The 17,371-nt window shown below is 30.4% G+C and overlaps 3 protein-coding genes and 1 pseudogene across 4 annotated transcripts; 2 read left to right on the forward strand and 2 right to left on the reverse strand.

The window, feature by feature from the left end:
- Window positions 1–735: 735 nt before the first annotated feature.
- Window positions 736–1,617, reverse strand: LOC107929078 (protein DMP2). Its single transcript, XM_016860415.2, has one exon. It carries the CDS (start codon window positions 1,548–1,550, stop codon window positions 957–959), a length of 594 nt encoding a protein of 197 aa, XP_016715904.1. The 5' UTR covers window positions 1,551–1,617; the 3' UTR covers window positions 736–956.
- A 1,667-nt stretch (window positions 1,618–3,284) lies between these two features.
- LOC107929025 (receptor-like cytosolic serine/threonine-protein kinase RBK2) lies at window positions 3,285–6,646 on the reverse strand (annotated as a pseudogene).
- Window positions 6,647–8,233: 1,587 nt separating this feature from the next.
- LOC107929006 (probable prolyl 4-hydroxylase 4) lies at window positions 8,234–12,251 on the forward strand. The gene is made up of 7 exons (XM_041077308.1): window positions 8,234–8,554; window positions 8,666–8,723; window positions 8,822–8,926; window positions 9,557–9,614; window positions 11,097–11,272; window positions 11,550–11,616; window positions 11,727–12,251. The coding sequence occupies exons 1-7, from the start codon at window positions 8,409–8,411 to the stop codon at window positions 12,020–12,022; spliced, it is 906 nt and encodes a 301-aa protein (XP_040933242.1). The 5' UTR covers window positions 8,234–8,408; the 3' UTR covers window positions 12,023–12,251.
- Window positions 12,252–15,419: 3,168 nt separating this feature from the next.
- LOC107928992 (histidine-containing phosphotransfer protein 1) lies at window positions 15,420–17,344 on the forward strand. Of its 2 annotated transcripts, none has more exons than XM_016860308.2 (6): window positions 15,420–15,735; window positions 15,817–15,947; window positions 16,053–16,121; window positions 16,848–16,919; window positions 17,000–17,072; window positions 17,185–17,344. In XM_016860308.2, exons 1-6 carry the CDS (start codon window positions 15,676–15,678, stop codon window positions 17,242–17,244), a joined length of 465 nt encoding a protein of 154 aa, XP_016715797.1. In that variant the 5' UTR covers window positions 15,420–15,675; the 3' UTR covers window positions 17,245–17,344. The 2 variants fall into 2 exon arrangements, with proteins under 2 accessions (XP_016715797.1, XP_040933243.1); XM_041077309.1 differs by having other exon boundaries at window positions 15,421–15,735; window positions 16,990–17,072.
- The last annotated feature ends 27 nt before the right edge of the window (window positions 17,345–17,371 follow it).

Genomic DNA, 17,371 nt, shown 5'->3' on the forward strand with positions numbered 1-17,371 from the left:
AACGAAACCTGAGGGTTTAAGGAACAAATTCCATTTACATATTTACATATGATAAGTCTACAAGATTTATATTTAATATTATTTTCGTCGCATTAACTATTATTGAAGATATTCTTATCAGTTATATAGATTCAATATCTATTCTTGTCTAAATTTAAATGAATTTTTGATTAAAGTTTTTGTCAAAAACCTATTTGTATGAGTTCAAATTGTATTACCTTCATCCCTCTATCCATGGGCGAAGCCAGGGGCCGGCATGGGCTCCGGCCCCCCCTAAAATATAAATTTATTCTTTTGGCCCTTAAAATTTTTTAAAAATTTTAAATTAGTAAAGGTAAAATTGTACTTTGACTCCCCTAACATTATAAAAATTCGATTTAATCCTTTACAAATTATAAAGATATAAACTATAAAAAATTAAAATTTTATCCAACACCCCCTAAATATTTATTTTGGCTTCGCCCCTGCCCCCACCTTTAATATTGTATGAAAGAAATATTCTCTCATAAATTTATAACAAAGCTTAACTTTAAAAGGTTAATATATTAGTGTAAAAATATTTAACATTTTAATCCATGAAACAAACTTTTTAAAGCATAAATCAACGGTCATCTTTGCTTCTTTAAATATGTTTTTGGGTAAAAATATTATGGAGTGAGATTGTATTTTGTTCTCTTTCTTCAAAAAAATGAGTTATTTTATCTATATACATTAAATTAAAGAATAAATTGATTGTTAGGTTAAAAAATAATTTTGCTGAGACATAATATAATACATAAACTCCTCAATATTTCTATCTCCACCTTACCTTACCTTTGAATTATAGAAACATCATCAACATCCCATTAATTTACACATAAAAAATCATATTTTCAAACACACATTACAATCCAAACAAACAAATTAAAATATAATTATACAGTTTTTCTCATGCAAAATGGCCATACACAGCAAATTTACGAGTCATCGTCCGAAGAGTACTCATCGGAAGAATCAGTGGATGAAGGGTATCCAATCCCGTGTCGAGTATTCGGAAACACCATAAAAGCCAAACCCGAAACCGCTCCGATCACCGGCGGCAAAACCATAAGCAAAACCTTCTCAGTTGCCTCAAATGACGGATAAAAACATTGGACGGTATTAGAATCCAACAACGACAAAACAGCAAACACAATGACCGAAAAAAAAGCGTGAACGAAATCGCCTATACGCAGCTTATACTTCGATAAGTCGACCGAATCCGAACCCGAAGACGGCCAAAGACCGTTAACCGTTGCTATGCCGTAATGAACTAAACCGTCGCCGCCTTTGTAACTATCGGTAAAACAAGAAAATGCACAAGAGAAACCACATAAGCCAATGAGGGAGCTGGTTAGGACCTTGTTAACAGGGCTGCAATGGCCGTAGTTGGTTAAAACAGGGTTAAGGAACTGGAAAATGAAGACAGTTCCTGTCGGAAGGAGCTTGATAAGATTACCTAAACTTGTAAACGTCTTGTCTGAAATTGAAGTTGATGAAGAAGAGGGATTAGCATTCTTGAATTTAGCCATTGAAAGTGAAAATGCTGGTAATGACTTTAAAACAGGTTTTTTTTTTTCTTTTGGTTGTGATGATGGTTTTTGCAAAGATTAAAGATTAGTAGTACTTTATAAAGAGAGTCATGGGAAATAATACGGGTAAATTACACTTTAGGTTAGTAAATTATTAGAAAGTTTATGTTTTGGTCACTTAATTTTGAAAAGTTACAAAACGGTCACTAAACTACTAGAAAGTTTTCATTTAAGTCACTGAACTATTCAAAAGTTTTTATTTAAATCTTTGAGCTGTTAAGTTTTTTCTAAAGTTCGATTAATGAGCTCCAAGAGATGATTTGATAACCATTTACGGAGGGTCAATACCTATTGATGAGTATAAGAATATAGCTTTGGCCCAAGTCGATTTGTTGATCAGTGTCAAATATTAGAGAAGAAAACTGTTTAGATTTTGGTTTGCAAGTTTGACATTCAAAATTGTTTCACGAAAAAAAAATAGAGCTATAAAAGAGAAGGGGAAGGTGAACTTTCGATTGGGGGTTGCGAATAGAGAATGCCATACAACAACGATTTTAACAACCCAATGACTAAAATTAAAAACTTTTGAATAGTTAAGTGAACATTTTGTAACTTTTTGAAGTTGAGTGACCAAAATGTAAACTTACTAATAGTTTAATGACCTTAAGTGTAGTTGTAACTTGCTATTAGTCCTTATACTTTACGAAAGTTGTAAATTTAGTCCATGTATTTTAATTTGATCAAATTTAGTCTTTGTATTTTTTGAATTGATCAATTTTAATACTGTAATTTTCAAATTTTGAAATTTTAATTTTGATCCAAGCAACAACAATTAATTTTTTAAGTTAAATTCAATTACTATTCTTATACTCTACATACAGTTGCAGATTTAGTTCATATTCTCTAACTGAATCATTCCAAGTCCCTATATTTTTCGAATATTAAAATTTCAATTTTGATGCAAATAACAATCATTAATCCATATATGTAGAAATAACAAGCTGACATGGCATTACATATATGATGATATATTCGCCGCATCAAATTTTGAAAATAACAGAACTTAATAAATTTAACAATTATCGTTTGTTGAGGACTAAAATTTTAAAATTCAGAAAGTACAATGACAAAAAATGACCAAATTAAAGTACAAGGACTAAGTCCATAACTTTCATAAAGTATAAGGATTAACAGAAAAATTTAACCTATTTTATATTTATATAAATTTTAATACATTTGTGTTATATTATATTTAGAGACGTTTCGACTTATATATATTAATAATGTCATAATTTAAATATTTTTTCTTTTGGGTTTTTCGTGTCGTTTAAAGAGAGTTGCTTGTACGTAAAAATGGTGTAACAGAGAGAATGGCTTTGCTTTTACTCTTCGGAAGCTTTACCCATACCTCTGCTTTAAGCTTGGAGTTTGGAATTTCCTTAATACCCATACATTCTCTAATATATATACATAATTTTAGGTTGAATTATTTTGAATATAAAATAATTATTTGGGTATTTTAAATATTCATAGATTTATATTCAATTTTTTATTATTTATACTTTGTTAACGTGGCATATACGTGAGCCGTCACGTGAATGCCACGTCAATAATTATTTAATTTTTTAAAATTAAAAAAATTTAAAATATAAAAAAAATTAATTTTTTTTAAATTTTTTAAAAATAATTAATTATTAACATTGCATATATATATTTAAATTATAAAAATATAAATTATTAAAAATAATAAAATTATATTTTAACTCTCGTGAAATTAAATAATTTATTCCAACCCCATAATTTTCTAAGTTGGCAGTGAAATTTTTGTTGCTTCTTAGATAAAAGAAAACAACTTATCCAAAAAAAAATCCACAATTTACATAATTTACAAAATTAGAGTAAGAACAAAAAAATCAAAGTCACCTACAAAAAGAAGACTAAGAATACATTTTCGATGAGGCCCCTAACAAAGGTTTTTTTAAACATCATTAGAGTGTTCCAAAAGAATCTCCATTTGATGATAAAGATCATTCAAATACTTTGTTGGATTGTATACTTCTGCATCAAAGATCTCCTCTGAGTGAGTCCTTTGGTCTTTTTCTCTTTGTTTCAGCATCTCCAAGCTGCTAAGATCCCCCTTCAAGATGTCCACAACCTATATTCAAACACCCATGTTACTCAATTTAAACTAGACCAGTATATAGATCAAAAATAATTTTTTCCTATATTTGAAGAATTTAATGGGGGTTATATCTTCATGCCTATGTCAAATATAAGTATCAGATAAATACTTTAAGAAAAATGAGGACTTGTGTTTAAAAATAATCATCAAAAGCTGCAGTTGTTACTTGGAGTACAAGTAACTTATAATGATTGTTTGGTTGGAAGGAAAAAAAATTAGTTAAGAGGAAAATGAAAGGGACCATGCCTGGCTCATTTGGGGTCGATTTGCTGCAGTTTGATGTACACAAATAGAAGCTGTTGCAGCAATACGGTGCAACTCGTCTGAGTCATAAGCATCGACCAAAATCGGATCAACAAGTTCATCCATCTTGTTTTCTCTGATCAAAGGTTTTGCCTGCAAAAATTCAAATAATGGGAATTCACTCAGTTTGCAGGGTTGGATCATTTCAAGATTAGATCATTTCACATTTGAGTCATTTTTTGTTTCAATTTATTGACTTGTTATGGTCAATATGGGTTGGTTCCAGTTGATCAGGTAAAGAATCGACTAGTTTACTCCGAATACTCAAATACATATCCAACAATTAAACCAAGTCTGAGTAACAAAGTGGTGCAGTAAAGCAAACCTTACCCACGTAACAATGCTCTGTTGTGAATTATCTATGGCCTGCCTCCCAGTGATAAGCTCCAGTAGCAACACACCGAAAGCATAGACATCTGTCTTTTCATCAACTATACCATGCGTGAAGAACTCAGGTGGAAGATAACTGTCACAACAAGAGTTTTTATGTAATAAAAAAGAGTTTTCAAAGGTTTAGAAAAATGTTCCTTCGATTTTAGAGACTGTATGATGAGTCCATTGATCAGGTAACCATTTTGCTAGTCCAAAATCACATATCTGCAAACAAATTGGAAATTCAACCCAAACCTATACTTATATATATGTATGTATGTATGCATGCATGCATGTACCTGAGCATCAAACTCTTCTGTAAGCAAAATATTTGAAGCCTTGATATCTTTATGGATAATTCTCCTCTGGCAACCTTCATGAAGGTAGCAAAGGCCTTCAGCAGCCCCTAAAGCAATCTTGAGTCTGATTTGCCAATTCAATTTCTCCTTTGAGCCTGGATATATATTTATGCACATATGCATGCATTGCAATAAGTTGAATGAAGAACTTTTAAAGAAAATAGAACTTAAAGCAGCTTGGGGGGGGGGGGGGCGAAAACGAACCATTAAGTAATGAAGCAAGGCTTCCATGGGGAGACAATTGAAGAACAAGGTGCAGCCCTCCTTCAATTCCATAACCAATCAACTTAGCAATATTTGGATGATCAACATGAACTACAATTCCTAGCTCAGATAAAAAATCGATGGTCATATCTTCCGACGGACCACGGTTTAGGCGCTTAACCGCAACGAGATTTCCAGTTTTCAATTTCCCTTTATAAACTTCTGCATACCCTCCTTCACCTATCAGATTTTCTTCTCAAAGAAAAAAACACAAAGACTATCAAATAAATATTTATAAACACACACAAAAAAAATGATCATAGGATAATGAAATCGAAACGAATACCAGGGCTGAAGTTATCGGTTGCTTCTTCAAGTTCTGAAAGAGAAAAGTTCTTCCATGAAGATTTAGAACAGGACATTTCAGCATCAAGAGCTGAACATAGATTTGGAACCATTTCATCTCTAAGCCTTTTGCTTTTTTTCCTAGAGAACCTAGGCTTGAATTGAGGTAAAGTTTGAGAAGCAATTCCGGGACCTTTCTTTAGTAACTGAAGGAAACCACGCCATTGAACGATTTGAGCAAAACTGTACTGATTCTCGGAATCTGATGAAATGCTGGCCTTATTACAAGAAGTTGGTTCAGGTTCCATAGACCCTAAACTTCCTATAGATTCTTGATTTGGTTCTATACATTCTGTGGTAGGTGTTGAACAGTCCTCATTAACAGTTGTTGAAGATGGCACATTTATTGTCTCTACTTCATAGCTTAATGATGCAATGTCTGAAAAATGACACCAACATGTTTTTAGCAAAGATCGTTGATGTTTTCTTATACCAAATAAATGGATGATTTGATTACCACGAGTTGCGGTCGTGTCGGAGAAAGCATTTCGATGTTGCCGTCTCCGTGGATTGCGAAACCGGAAAGGCTCCCATCTCCTCCTTTCAGAGGCTTTCTTGATTAGTTTGATGCCAATTGGTGTTTCATCACTACAAGTGAGAAATTTTAACAAACAGATGGTGTGAACAAATTGAATGAAAAGAAATTAAAGAACATGGCAAGAAATTACAAATCCATCACATATATATATAATATGAAAAGAGGCCTAAAAAGATCAAACATGAGTATAAATACATAAACTCAAAGCTGCAAAACATAAACAATGAGGGACTCAAAGGCTAAAAGTCCAAAAAGGATGCATTCAAAAGTACCATCAATTAGCAGAATCTTTGGTATCCCCCATGGCTTTTCAAACCAGGGAGACCTGAGAAGCCACAAAAAAAGAAGAAAAAAATGATTCAAATCATCAAATGCTAATTATTTTATGAAAATAAACCTTAAAATTATAACTCAAAGCATCCGCACAATATATATATATGTACACATATAACATCAAAGCATAAAAACATATGAATATTCTAAAATTCTTTGAAACCCAATGCTGCAAAAACACAAACAAAATGAAAATGAAAAAAAGAAGCAATATGCAAGAATATACCATGAATGTGCAGAAGGTTCTTTGGTACCTCCCATGGTTTTTTGGGCTTTAAACCAGGGAGACCATAGAAGCCAAACAAAAAAACAACAATAGCCAAAGAATATGGAGATACTGAAAATGATAATTAAAAAAAAGTGTGAAAATTGAAATATTGGATTTTTTTTTTTACTTCGACAGATCACCTGGTTTTTTGTGCCTAAAAGTAGGCTTTCTCTCAATCCATTTCCCTTATTTTGGCATAAATCTATAAAAACAAATTGAAAACTGAAAGTTTGAAACGACTTTGTTTCCTATAATTAGCTTATTGAAGGAATTTTGGGTCTTTAGAACGTGAAACAAAGTAAACAAACTGCCAGCTTTTTGTTCTTTTTTACATTTTCTTTTGCCGACACTTCAACCAAAAAAATTTTCCTTTGAGAAAACCAGAGAATTTTTCACTTTTCTGTGCATTGCCAGAAGGTGATTATTCGAACTGTGAAGAAGCTACAATTTAAGGGATTATGTTTCATCATGTTCTTTGACATGGATTTTGATTTTTCTTTTATCACCAATCAAACAGCTCGAGCATAGCAACATACCAAATGTACAGGTGAAAAAAACATGACTGAGAAAAGTTACATTCCACTCAGTTTAGTTATAACAGGGAAGGGATTGGAGTTCCTTCGAGATTCAACTCGAAGTTGGGCATCGACTAAAAAGGTAAAATTACCATGAGGCCTCAGTATTTGGAGTGAGATTACGTTTTGCTACTATACTTTTACCTAACTAAAAACTTAATAGAAACTTTTTTATTCCTCTAATCATGATTCAATTGACAAATATGCATGACATCTCATTGTTTAAGAGTCCCAGAATTAAAACTGGTCCATGCTGTAACATGGTTAGGGATGGCCCTCGAAGCAGGGACGAAATTTAAAAAAATTTAAGACAAAAACTAAATTCTAAATTTTTAAGATGTTAAATTTAATTTTATTAGGCATAATGATTTATTTGGTTCTTTATAAAAAAATTATTTTAGCTATTTATTTAATTTTTTGTCTCTTTTAATTTTTAAACTTGCATTATTTATCAAATCAACTTACATTATTGATGTGTCAACAATTAATTAATTTTTTAAATTTTAAAAAATTCAAAAAATATATTTTAAAAATTAAAAATTATTATAAATTTATAAAATTTATAAAAAAATAATATTTTAATCAACATTTCCATTAAAAGAAAAACGATTTGATTCTTTATAAAAGGTTAATAGGCAAATTTAATTAAAAAAAGAATAAGGATCAAATTGATAAAAAATGTAAATATTAAAAATTAAATTTATCATTATACTATAGTTAAATAATAGCTAAATTGTACTTAAGTGTCTATACTCCCTATAGGTTTAGAGTTTAATCCTTCTACTTTTATTTTAAAAAATTTAATCCATTTAATTTTCAAATTTAAAAATTCAAATTTAATCAATAAAATTGTTATATTAAATTTAAGTGCATTCTAATGTCGTCTTTTTTATTATATTTTCCTCAAAAGAATATTTTTATTTCAAAATATAGTAGAATTTTAATTATATTAATAATTAAATTTAAATTTTAAAATAAAAAAATAGTGTGTCGAAATTCATAAAAGTAAAAAATAAAAAAATAAATTCCAACTATATAAATAATACAAAGCATATTTTACAACTTAATAATTTCTTTTTCAAAAATATCATATAAAACGGCACCGTTTATCTCATCACATACAAAATAATAACCAGTTAAAGAATAACCAACCGTCGTGAATGGCTGCTCTTATAGTTTAATTAAATAACTCTCTTTGTCAGAAAGTTAGAACTTAGAATCAGATCAAGAAAGTGTCATTTTCCAGAGAAAATTTTGACTTTTATCGTTTCTTTTTCGCGGAAAATCTCAGTTTCGATCCAAATCATTCGACGTTTTCAATGGCAGCTTCGAGGAGTTGCACATTGCGATTCATGATATTGTTCTCAATCGCTTCATTCTTGTACCAGTCTTGCTATTCCTTCTTGTCTCCTCCAAGCTCCATTATCAATCCTTCTAAAGTCAAACAAGTTTCTTGGAAACCTAGGTTTCAATTTTCTCTTCATTTCGCCACTTCTTTCAGTAGAAATTTCATTTTGATTTCAGTAGAAATTTCATTTTCTTTTTGTTTTAAAAAGATTTTCTTGTTCTTTTGCAGAGCTTTTGTCTATGAAGGCTTCTTGACGGACCTCGAATGCGATCACTTGATATCTCTCGTAAGTTGCATTTCCACTTCCATCGATTGTTTTAGAACTTGAATTCATTTAATTTCAGTACTTTTATAATGATTCGATCTTTTTTTATTACTATGAAGGCGAAATCTGAGCTAAAGAGATCTGCGGTTGCTGATAATGTTAGTGGAAAAAGCAAGCTTAGCGAAGTCCGTACTAGCTCAGGGATGTTTATTTCTAAAGCAAAGGTTCAATCATTTATCCAATTTTTTATGCATTATATTTGTATTGCTTTTAAATCTTAATTTGATCCAATCATGGAAGTTCCTAATTGTTGGCATTTATAGAAACCAAGCTTTAAGCTTTACTTTAACACTTAATCCTTTGTAGGAGGGCCGGCCTTGCCCCCCCCCCCCAAAAAAAATGGTAGATTTCCCATTTAGCACCTTAAAATTTTATGAAATTGCATATTTGTATAATCATAAATTTGCACTTTGGCCCCCAAAAATTGATGATTCATCTCTGCCCCTAAAGCAATGTTTTGGCTTCGCCCCTTTCTAACATTGGCCATTTGATATAAAAGGAAACTATTTTTGTGGGATTTAGTGAAAATGGTAGTAAATTTCATGCTTTTATTATTACATATAATAGTGCTAGTCCCATAGTTTCATGATTTTGCATTGTTTATATAGCCTTGAGTTGTATGGCATATTATGATGAAAAGTATATGTTAATGATGTTCAAAAGAGTTTTCTTTGACATGCTTTTAGCCATAAGTTTTTAAAGGATGCACTCACAACATTGAAACTATTATGCATTTGATTATTGGGTATTTCTACGAGACACATTATGTAAAGTCTCCATTTTTTTTTTTTTAGGATCCTATTGTTGCTGGTATTGAGGACAAGATTTCAACATGGACATTTCTTCCCAAAGGTATGAATGCTCAAGAAAAATGTTGGTCATGCATCTTTCTCTCCTTATCTTAACTTTTTACCACAATTAATTTGGGTACTAGCACGATTGGTCACCAGCTGCTCATTGGTGCTCGAGCATCGTTGGGACCAGCTGACCCTTTGTGCCTGAGTACCATTGGCACCAACTGGTGTTGACTGCTACAATCACTTCCTTTGTTTCCTTGGCATAAATTTATGTTTTCGTGACTTTTTGACAAGATGTGAAGATTTCTTGCACACCATAATGATTATAGGTTAGTGAATTTTGAAATATATCTTCAAGCCGTCAAGGTTTTAGGTTGCATTTTAATGATTAATTTAGTTAGGTTCTGCTATTATGATTGTATCCTCCAGTTTGAATGCACGAAACCTTATTTGATAAGTCTCAATCGACAAGATTGACCAGAGACTATGCTGTGGGCATGGAAAATGTTGAATGTTCTGCAGTTTGCGTAGGATAAAGGCGGTAAAAATACAATGGAGCCCTTGTCCTAGGATTTAGATTGCATTTTGCTCCCTCTACTCAAAAATGGGCAAATTAGTCCTTGTACATTAGATTATAGAGCAAAATGGTCTTCCTGTTAAAAATTCCATCTATTTCTACTGTTAAAATCTAGTCCTTGTATGTCAAAACAAGGTAAACGTGGCACGCCACAAGTAACTATTTGATTATTCTGTCAACCCCCATAGTTTTTAACAGTACAATTGGATCAGCTTGCTCTTTGATCTAACGTACAAGGATTAATTTGTCCATTTTTTAGTGAAGGGGGCAAAATGCGATCTAACTCCTAGTACATGGGGCTCCATGGTACTTTTACAGGATAAAGGTTGTTATTTCTGCACATTTCTGTCTGTGAATCAGATAGCTGGATAGCTAATTTATGCATCTCCAGTGCCTTTTTTTAGGTAGCTTTTGAGAATTCAGATTTTAGAATTTGGGTTTGAAAAATAGTGTAAATTAAGTAGTAAACTATTTAGAAATGTAACATTCATGATAATTTCTTAAATTCATGTATTTGTTAGATGCCTATTTAGTAATAAACTTGAAATTCTTAAAGTATTCTTGGATTTCACAAATCGATGTTTTTATCATTTTCTAAGATATATTGTATTGAATCTCAACTAATTTGCTCATAATATATGCATCACATTCTTAGCATTTATATAATAAATGAAATCCAAATCCAAAATTTGAAATTCATGTTCCCAAATAGAGCATTAACGATCTGGGAACATTCAATATCTAAATAATCTTAGTGTGATTATCTTCTAGTCTTCATCATAAAGCTTCACGCTACTCCCTGGTTGAGTGACAAACCTTATGTATGATAGGTTTAATGTAAAGCCAGGTATATGCATGTACATACATATCTGTATATATATTTTAGGAAAATGGAGGAAAAACATTAGAAATTGTGATTAAATTAAGTACATAGTAACATGATTTGTTTTCTCATTCCAGAAAACGGGGAAGACATACAAGTATTGAGATATGAGCATGGACAGAAATATGATCCGCATTATGATTACTTTGTTGACAAGGTGAACATTGCCAGGGGTGGACACCGCACGGCAACTGTACTAATGTATCTTACAAATGTGACCAAAGGTGGTGAAACCGTGTTCCCCGAAGCAGAGGTTTGTTCAAGTGTCCATAATCGTATTAGAACTCTTCCGCTGTTATTTCACATGATTTAAGTTGCATGTTCTTTTCGACTGGTGCTTTCTCATGGTTTAAACATTTTTTAGGCTTCATGATTTCATCCTTGGAAGTTTTTGAGATCTGTTCTTACATATAAGATACATGCTTATGGATGATAAATGGGATAAGCTTCCCAATACGGTGCTAGGCGGGGATGATTGTGGTTATGTTATTATACTTAATACTAATTTTCTAATTTAAGTTCATCAACAGGAATCGTCACTTCACACGACTCCTGCAAAAGACGATCTTTCTGACTGTGCAAAGAAAGGCATTGCAGGTTAGCCACATAGAAACTAGAACAGCTTTTCTGAAAATTTATATACTTTTACTCAAGTTATTAATTGATATCTTGTTGTTTTCTTACCATTGCATCTCTGAAATAATTAGTGAAACCGCGAAGAGGGGATGCCCTTCTCTTCTTCAGTCTCCACCCTAATGCTATCCCCGATCCAAGCAGTCTTCACGCCGGATGCCCAGTAACTGAAGGTGAGAAATGGTCGGCAACAAAGTGGATTCATGTTGACTCTTTTGACAAAAATTTGGCAGCTGGCGATAACTGCATGGATTCGAACGAAAGCTGCGAGAGATGGGCTGTTCTCGGCGAGTGTTCGAAGAACCCGGAATACATGATTGGATCACCCGAGCTTCCTGGATACTGTAGAAGAAGTTGCAAAGTATGTTAAACTTTACACTACATGCTCTCCCATCTTTACATGATTATTTCTGCTATTGAACTTTTCTCATGTGGATTATTTGTTGATTTTTCGTACATGTTCCTTTTCCTTTAGCTCTACTAAGTACTTAACCGGTTTCGTCCTCCGTCTGCCCCAAAAAAACCCGATTGTTTGTAAAACCGGATTCAGTCTTATTAGCATTGGTCAACACATTCTTTATGAAGATTATCATTTTATCTTTTAAGTCTTTATCAGATAGGTAAGTTTTCATTCTCCATATTCTACTCGTGCTTGAAAACATATATTAGCTGGAAAAAATGGACGGAAATTTTTTATCCAACCATAGATGCCTTGGGGATTTGCAGCTAAAAGCAATATGTTCCCATATGGTTATAGTGGTCAACCTTTTATGTGGTGGATATAAACCGCTCCAAAGATCGGTGAGGCTGCTCGATCTGTATGCGTTGAGTCTTATACTAAAGTTGTATGAGGACCGGCCTGTGAATACGTGATCAATAATCTTTAGTTTTGGTACCTGAATTTTATATTTTTATTTTTTTGAGAAATTTTTTTTAATCAGATCCAGCCTTTTTAAACCTTAAAATTCTTTTTATACCATTCTTATTACCACATGTAAATTCTTACGTATCCTTAAATTAAACAACAATATGTACTTTAAGTGTGTTTGAAAAATTCAATTGAGTTATATAATTAAATACACATTTATTTTTATATTAAATTAATATAATTATTTGTATATATAATATATTAACGTAAAATTATGTTAATTCGGTAATATTGTAAATGATTTTAAAAATTAAGCCAAATCAAAATTTAATCTATAAAATTATACAAAATTAAAGTTCATGTGTGATATCGCAAATTAAATCAAAATTTATTTATAATTGTGCTATCTATCCCTATTTAAATTCAACTCGAACTTGATTCATCAACATCTTTTAAATGTTAACTTTTATTTATAATACAACTAATTTTTTTTCAAAAAATTTTTAGGTAGACAAAAAAAAAAATTCAATGTCCTCTAGCAACAATAACAAAAGGGTGCCTAAGTGCAGGTAATCGGAATATTCATCATAAACATATTGACTGTGATCATTCCAATGACATACGCCAATAATGTAAAACAGACCAATAATGCAATGGACATAGATATCTACCAAATTTTTTCGGTGTAATATTTAATGTGTTGTTAATGCATAAATTTTTATGCACTGATAACAAATTACAATTAAATATCTCGTGAATAAATAAAATAAAAAATAATGAAAATTTTATTTGAACATAATTACAAATTAATTATAATTTATTTAAAAATCCTTCTACTGTGATTCGTTGGATTCATTTACCATCAAATGTTTTTTTTAAAGAATAAAATATTGGCAAAAGATAAGGGTTCTTTCTCCACGTTTATGCTTTTATCTTGTCCACACAGAATAAAATATCCCTAGGAATTCAACTTTGAGAAATGATTCTACCATATCATATTTTGAATATATATATATAATATGTAATAATTAGTTAATATGGTAAATATTTATTTTATAATAAATAATTTTTTAAAAATAATAATAATATCATTTGAACAATATTTTTTTTAATTTTAAAATAAGTAAAATTAGCTGTATGTAAGGCTTCTTGTTCCCAAAGATTCTTTCATTGTTTTTTTTTAAATAAATTATTATTTAAAATGAAATTGAGAGGAAGATATTAAAATTAATACTATTATTTAGTCTTGTGTCATTAATTGAAAATTTATTATAAACCATGTTTCTTTTATAAAATTATATTATTACGAATATAATTTTATATTTCTTTTTAACACTAAATATTTACATATGTTAATCCATATAACTCAATTTATATAGTTGAAAATATTCTTTTATCATACAGCCGTGCCGTCCATAATTTTAACCACATGACACAAAGTAATTGGTGGAAAATATCATATTTACCATTTCAAACTCAAATGAAACATGGGATTTTCTTTCTTTGACAAGTGTTTTTTTTTTTTTCACATTATTGGTTAAACTTCAATTTTGGTTTTTTATTTTTAAATTATATAAATATAGTTAAATTTTAATTTTGACACGTGTACAATATTTAAATTTAAGATTTAATCTTTATATTTTAATTTTTTATATAATTTGGTACATCAACATTTATAATGCTATTAGTTAACTGAAATATTTTATTCTAGTTAAAATGTTGATATGAATTTTTAAAATTGTTAATTTCATTAAAATTCTTTGTTAAATTTAGGTTCATTACAATACTATTTCTTTATCACATGATTATCAAACGAGTGCTTTTTAAATTTTAGAATGTCAAATAATTTTAATAATGATAATAATTGAACTTGAATTTTTAAATTTTAAAAAATAGAGGCACAAAATTCTTAAAAATTAAAATACAAGGACTAAATTTTAAATATACGAAGAGTACAAAAACTTAGAGCATATTATAACTTTTAAATTTTAACTATTAACTTAAAGCTAAACGTGGAAAATCATACTAGTTATATATATATATAACTCTTATATATGGCTAGAAATTAGTCTAGACAAGTTTTCACTTAATATAATTAAAAAATCATTAATATAAAATTAATATTTATTTTATTGATGTTTTAAATAATAAAAAGGGTTAACTAGGTAATAACTCAGATTATGAATTCAGCATATTTAAACACGTAAAATATTTCAATTTAATTACTAATAAAATTTAGCTTAATAAAACTTTAAAAATAATTATAAGCAGATTATGAGTGGTGAGTTTAATATTCTTTAAATAAAGTTTGATACTCGAGTTTTGTAAATGAAAAAATACAATATTAAGAGAATTTTATTTCTTATTTAAAAGTTTGACTCGATTAGACTATGAAATTAAGGCCTCAAAGAGAGAGAGAAAAATGTTAAGATGAATTTTGGTCCCCCAAACTTAGTAATTATGTCTAGTTTGGTACCTCTATTTTTTGTCAGCTTTGGTACTTGAACTTTAACAATTAAATTCATTCTAATCTTTAGAATTAAGTTCTGTCAAAATTTAATGATGTGACACTTTAAAATTATATCACATTATCATTTAAAAATTTTAAAAATTATTTTTCAAATAATTACGTGGTAGGATATCAAAATACTGCATAATCAAACTTTTACATTTTATAAGTTTAGGATAAAAATTGTTCTAATTGTTAAATTCAATTATCAAAATAGAAAACAAAAATACAAGACTAAAATCAACTTAGTTAACAAATTCAAGGGACAAAATTTCATTAACCCAAAAAAAATGGCAACTTGCGACACTTGGACTTAGACAAAGAAAAAAAAAACTTTGGAATCTTTGTAGCAAATTATAAATCCCAATAAACATCAAATCCCTCTGAAAAGTTTATAAAAGCATTTATACCCTTTTGTTTGTTTGTTTTTCTTTTTGAGTGTGCAAGAATTCCATTCAATTCTAACCCCCAAAAGATACAAAATTTAAGCCACGAAGCTTTGACCTTTATCGGGATTGGGTCACATATATATACACACTCATATTTGCATATTTATATATAATATGTACACTCGTATTTGCAGCATTTATTAGTGAGAAAATTTTGGTTTCTCTGTTCTTGGACACAAAAGAAAGGCAAAGAGAAAATGGAGTTGGTTCAAATTCAGAGAAGGTTGGTGGACTACACAAAATCCTTGTTTATGGAGGTAATCCCTAAAAAAACCCAACAAAAATCTCATTTTGGGTATATTTTGATTTTTGTTTCCTTTTTTTTTGGTAAAATATAGGGTTTCCTGGATGCTCAGTTCTTACAGCTTCAACAGCTTCAAGATGATAGTAACCCAGACTTTGTCTTCGAAGTTGTGTCCCTTTTCTTCGAGGATTTCGAGAAACTCCTCAATGAACTGACCATTGCTTTGTAATAAACTCACTGAGTTACTGTGTCAAAATTCTTCATTCATCCCTGCCATGGCTGCTGCTTTTTTTTTTATTTAAAGATTATTCATTTGTTTTTTTTTTACAGAGATCAGCCAAATGTGGATTTTAAAAAACTTGATAGCCACGTTCATCAATTGAAAGGTAGCAGTTCCAGGTAATTATAAAATTGCCCCTTTACTGTTTTACATTTTGTCTGAATATCTTTTTTTGTTTTCTTCAACAGTAGTTGAAAGTTGTAGCTTAAAGTTTGGTTAAATTCTGCTGTTAGTCCTTGTACTAGTATTAAGTTGTGGATTTAGTCCATATACTTTAATTTGGTCATTTTTAGTGGAATACATGTACTAAATGTCTAAATATTATAGCAAAATCTAGGGACTAAGGATTATCTAATTGGAGAACATGTACAAAATCTGCAACTTTAGTACAAAATTTAACTGCTAGTGTTTGGATTTGGACTGAATTTTTAAATTTTGAAAAGTATAAGGACTAAAATTGACTGAATAAAAGTACATGGACTAAATTGTTAACTTATAAAAAGTAAAAGGACTAATAAAAGAATTTGACCTCAAACTTTCACTGCAAAAAGATTGGGGTAACTCAAATAAAAAAGGTCTTAAAACCATTAACTTGATAGAGAAGAAACCATTAATATCTGTCCATTTTGATTCTTGCGAACAACTTGGTTGCCTTGTTCGAAATCAAACCAATCATGTAAGAACAAAGTTCGAGTCTACCAGCCTATTTCCCGATAAACCGTTCGTTTTTGCTATAATCTTCTCTTGAATTTGCGACTGAGAACCCCTTACCATCTTGGCCGCGATTGCTCGTTGTTTGTTTTTCTAAGAAGACTCAATGGTTCCTTGTGTGTGTTTTAAAACAGCATTGGTGCACAAAGGGTTAAAAATGCTTGCATTGCTTTCCGCAACTACTGTGATGTGCAGAACATTGAAGGGTGAGATTTTAGTTTCACTTCGAAAAGTATCTCGTTTTCTGTTCTTTTTTCTGATTGAAATTTACGGAAGCCCAAAACAGGTGCCTAACATGTCTGCAACAAGTGAAGCAAGAGTGTTACCTTGTGAAGAACAAGTTTGAAACTTTGTTCAGGGTTAGTACTTAAAAAGAACCCTGGTATTTTTTTATTTTTATTTTGCTTATTTGGTTCATTCATTCATGATGGGTTTTCGGTTTAAAATAATGAGTTTCTTTTGCTATTGCAGTTAGAGCAACAGATCATGGCATCCGGTGGGTCAGTTCCGACTATTGAATTGGGTTTTTAAGTAGCAAATAGTGTTTTGTAATGACATAAAATGAAGTTCTCTTCTTGTTCTTTAGCAGACTTTGAGCTTGAATTTGATGAATGAAGAGATTTGTTAAATATTTCGTTAGTTGAACAAGTCGAGTGCA

Source organism: Gossypium hirsutum, chromosome A09, assembly GCF_007990345.1.
Source record: "Gossypium hirsutum isolate 1008001.06 chromosome A09, Gossypium_hirsutum_v2.1, whole genome shotgun sequence".
NCBI lineage: Eukaryota > Viridiplantae > Streptophyta > Magnoliopsida > Malvales > Malvaceae > Gossypium > Gossypium hirsutum.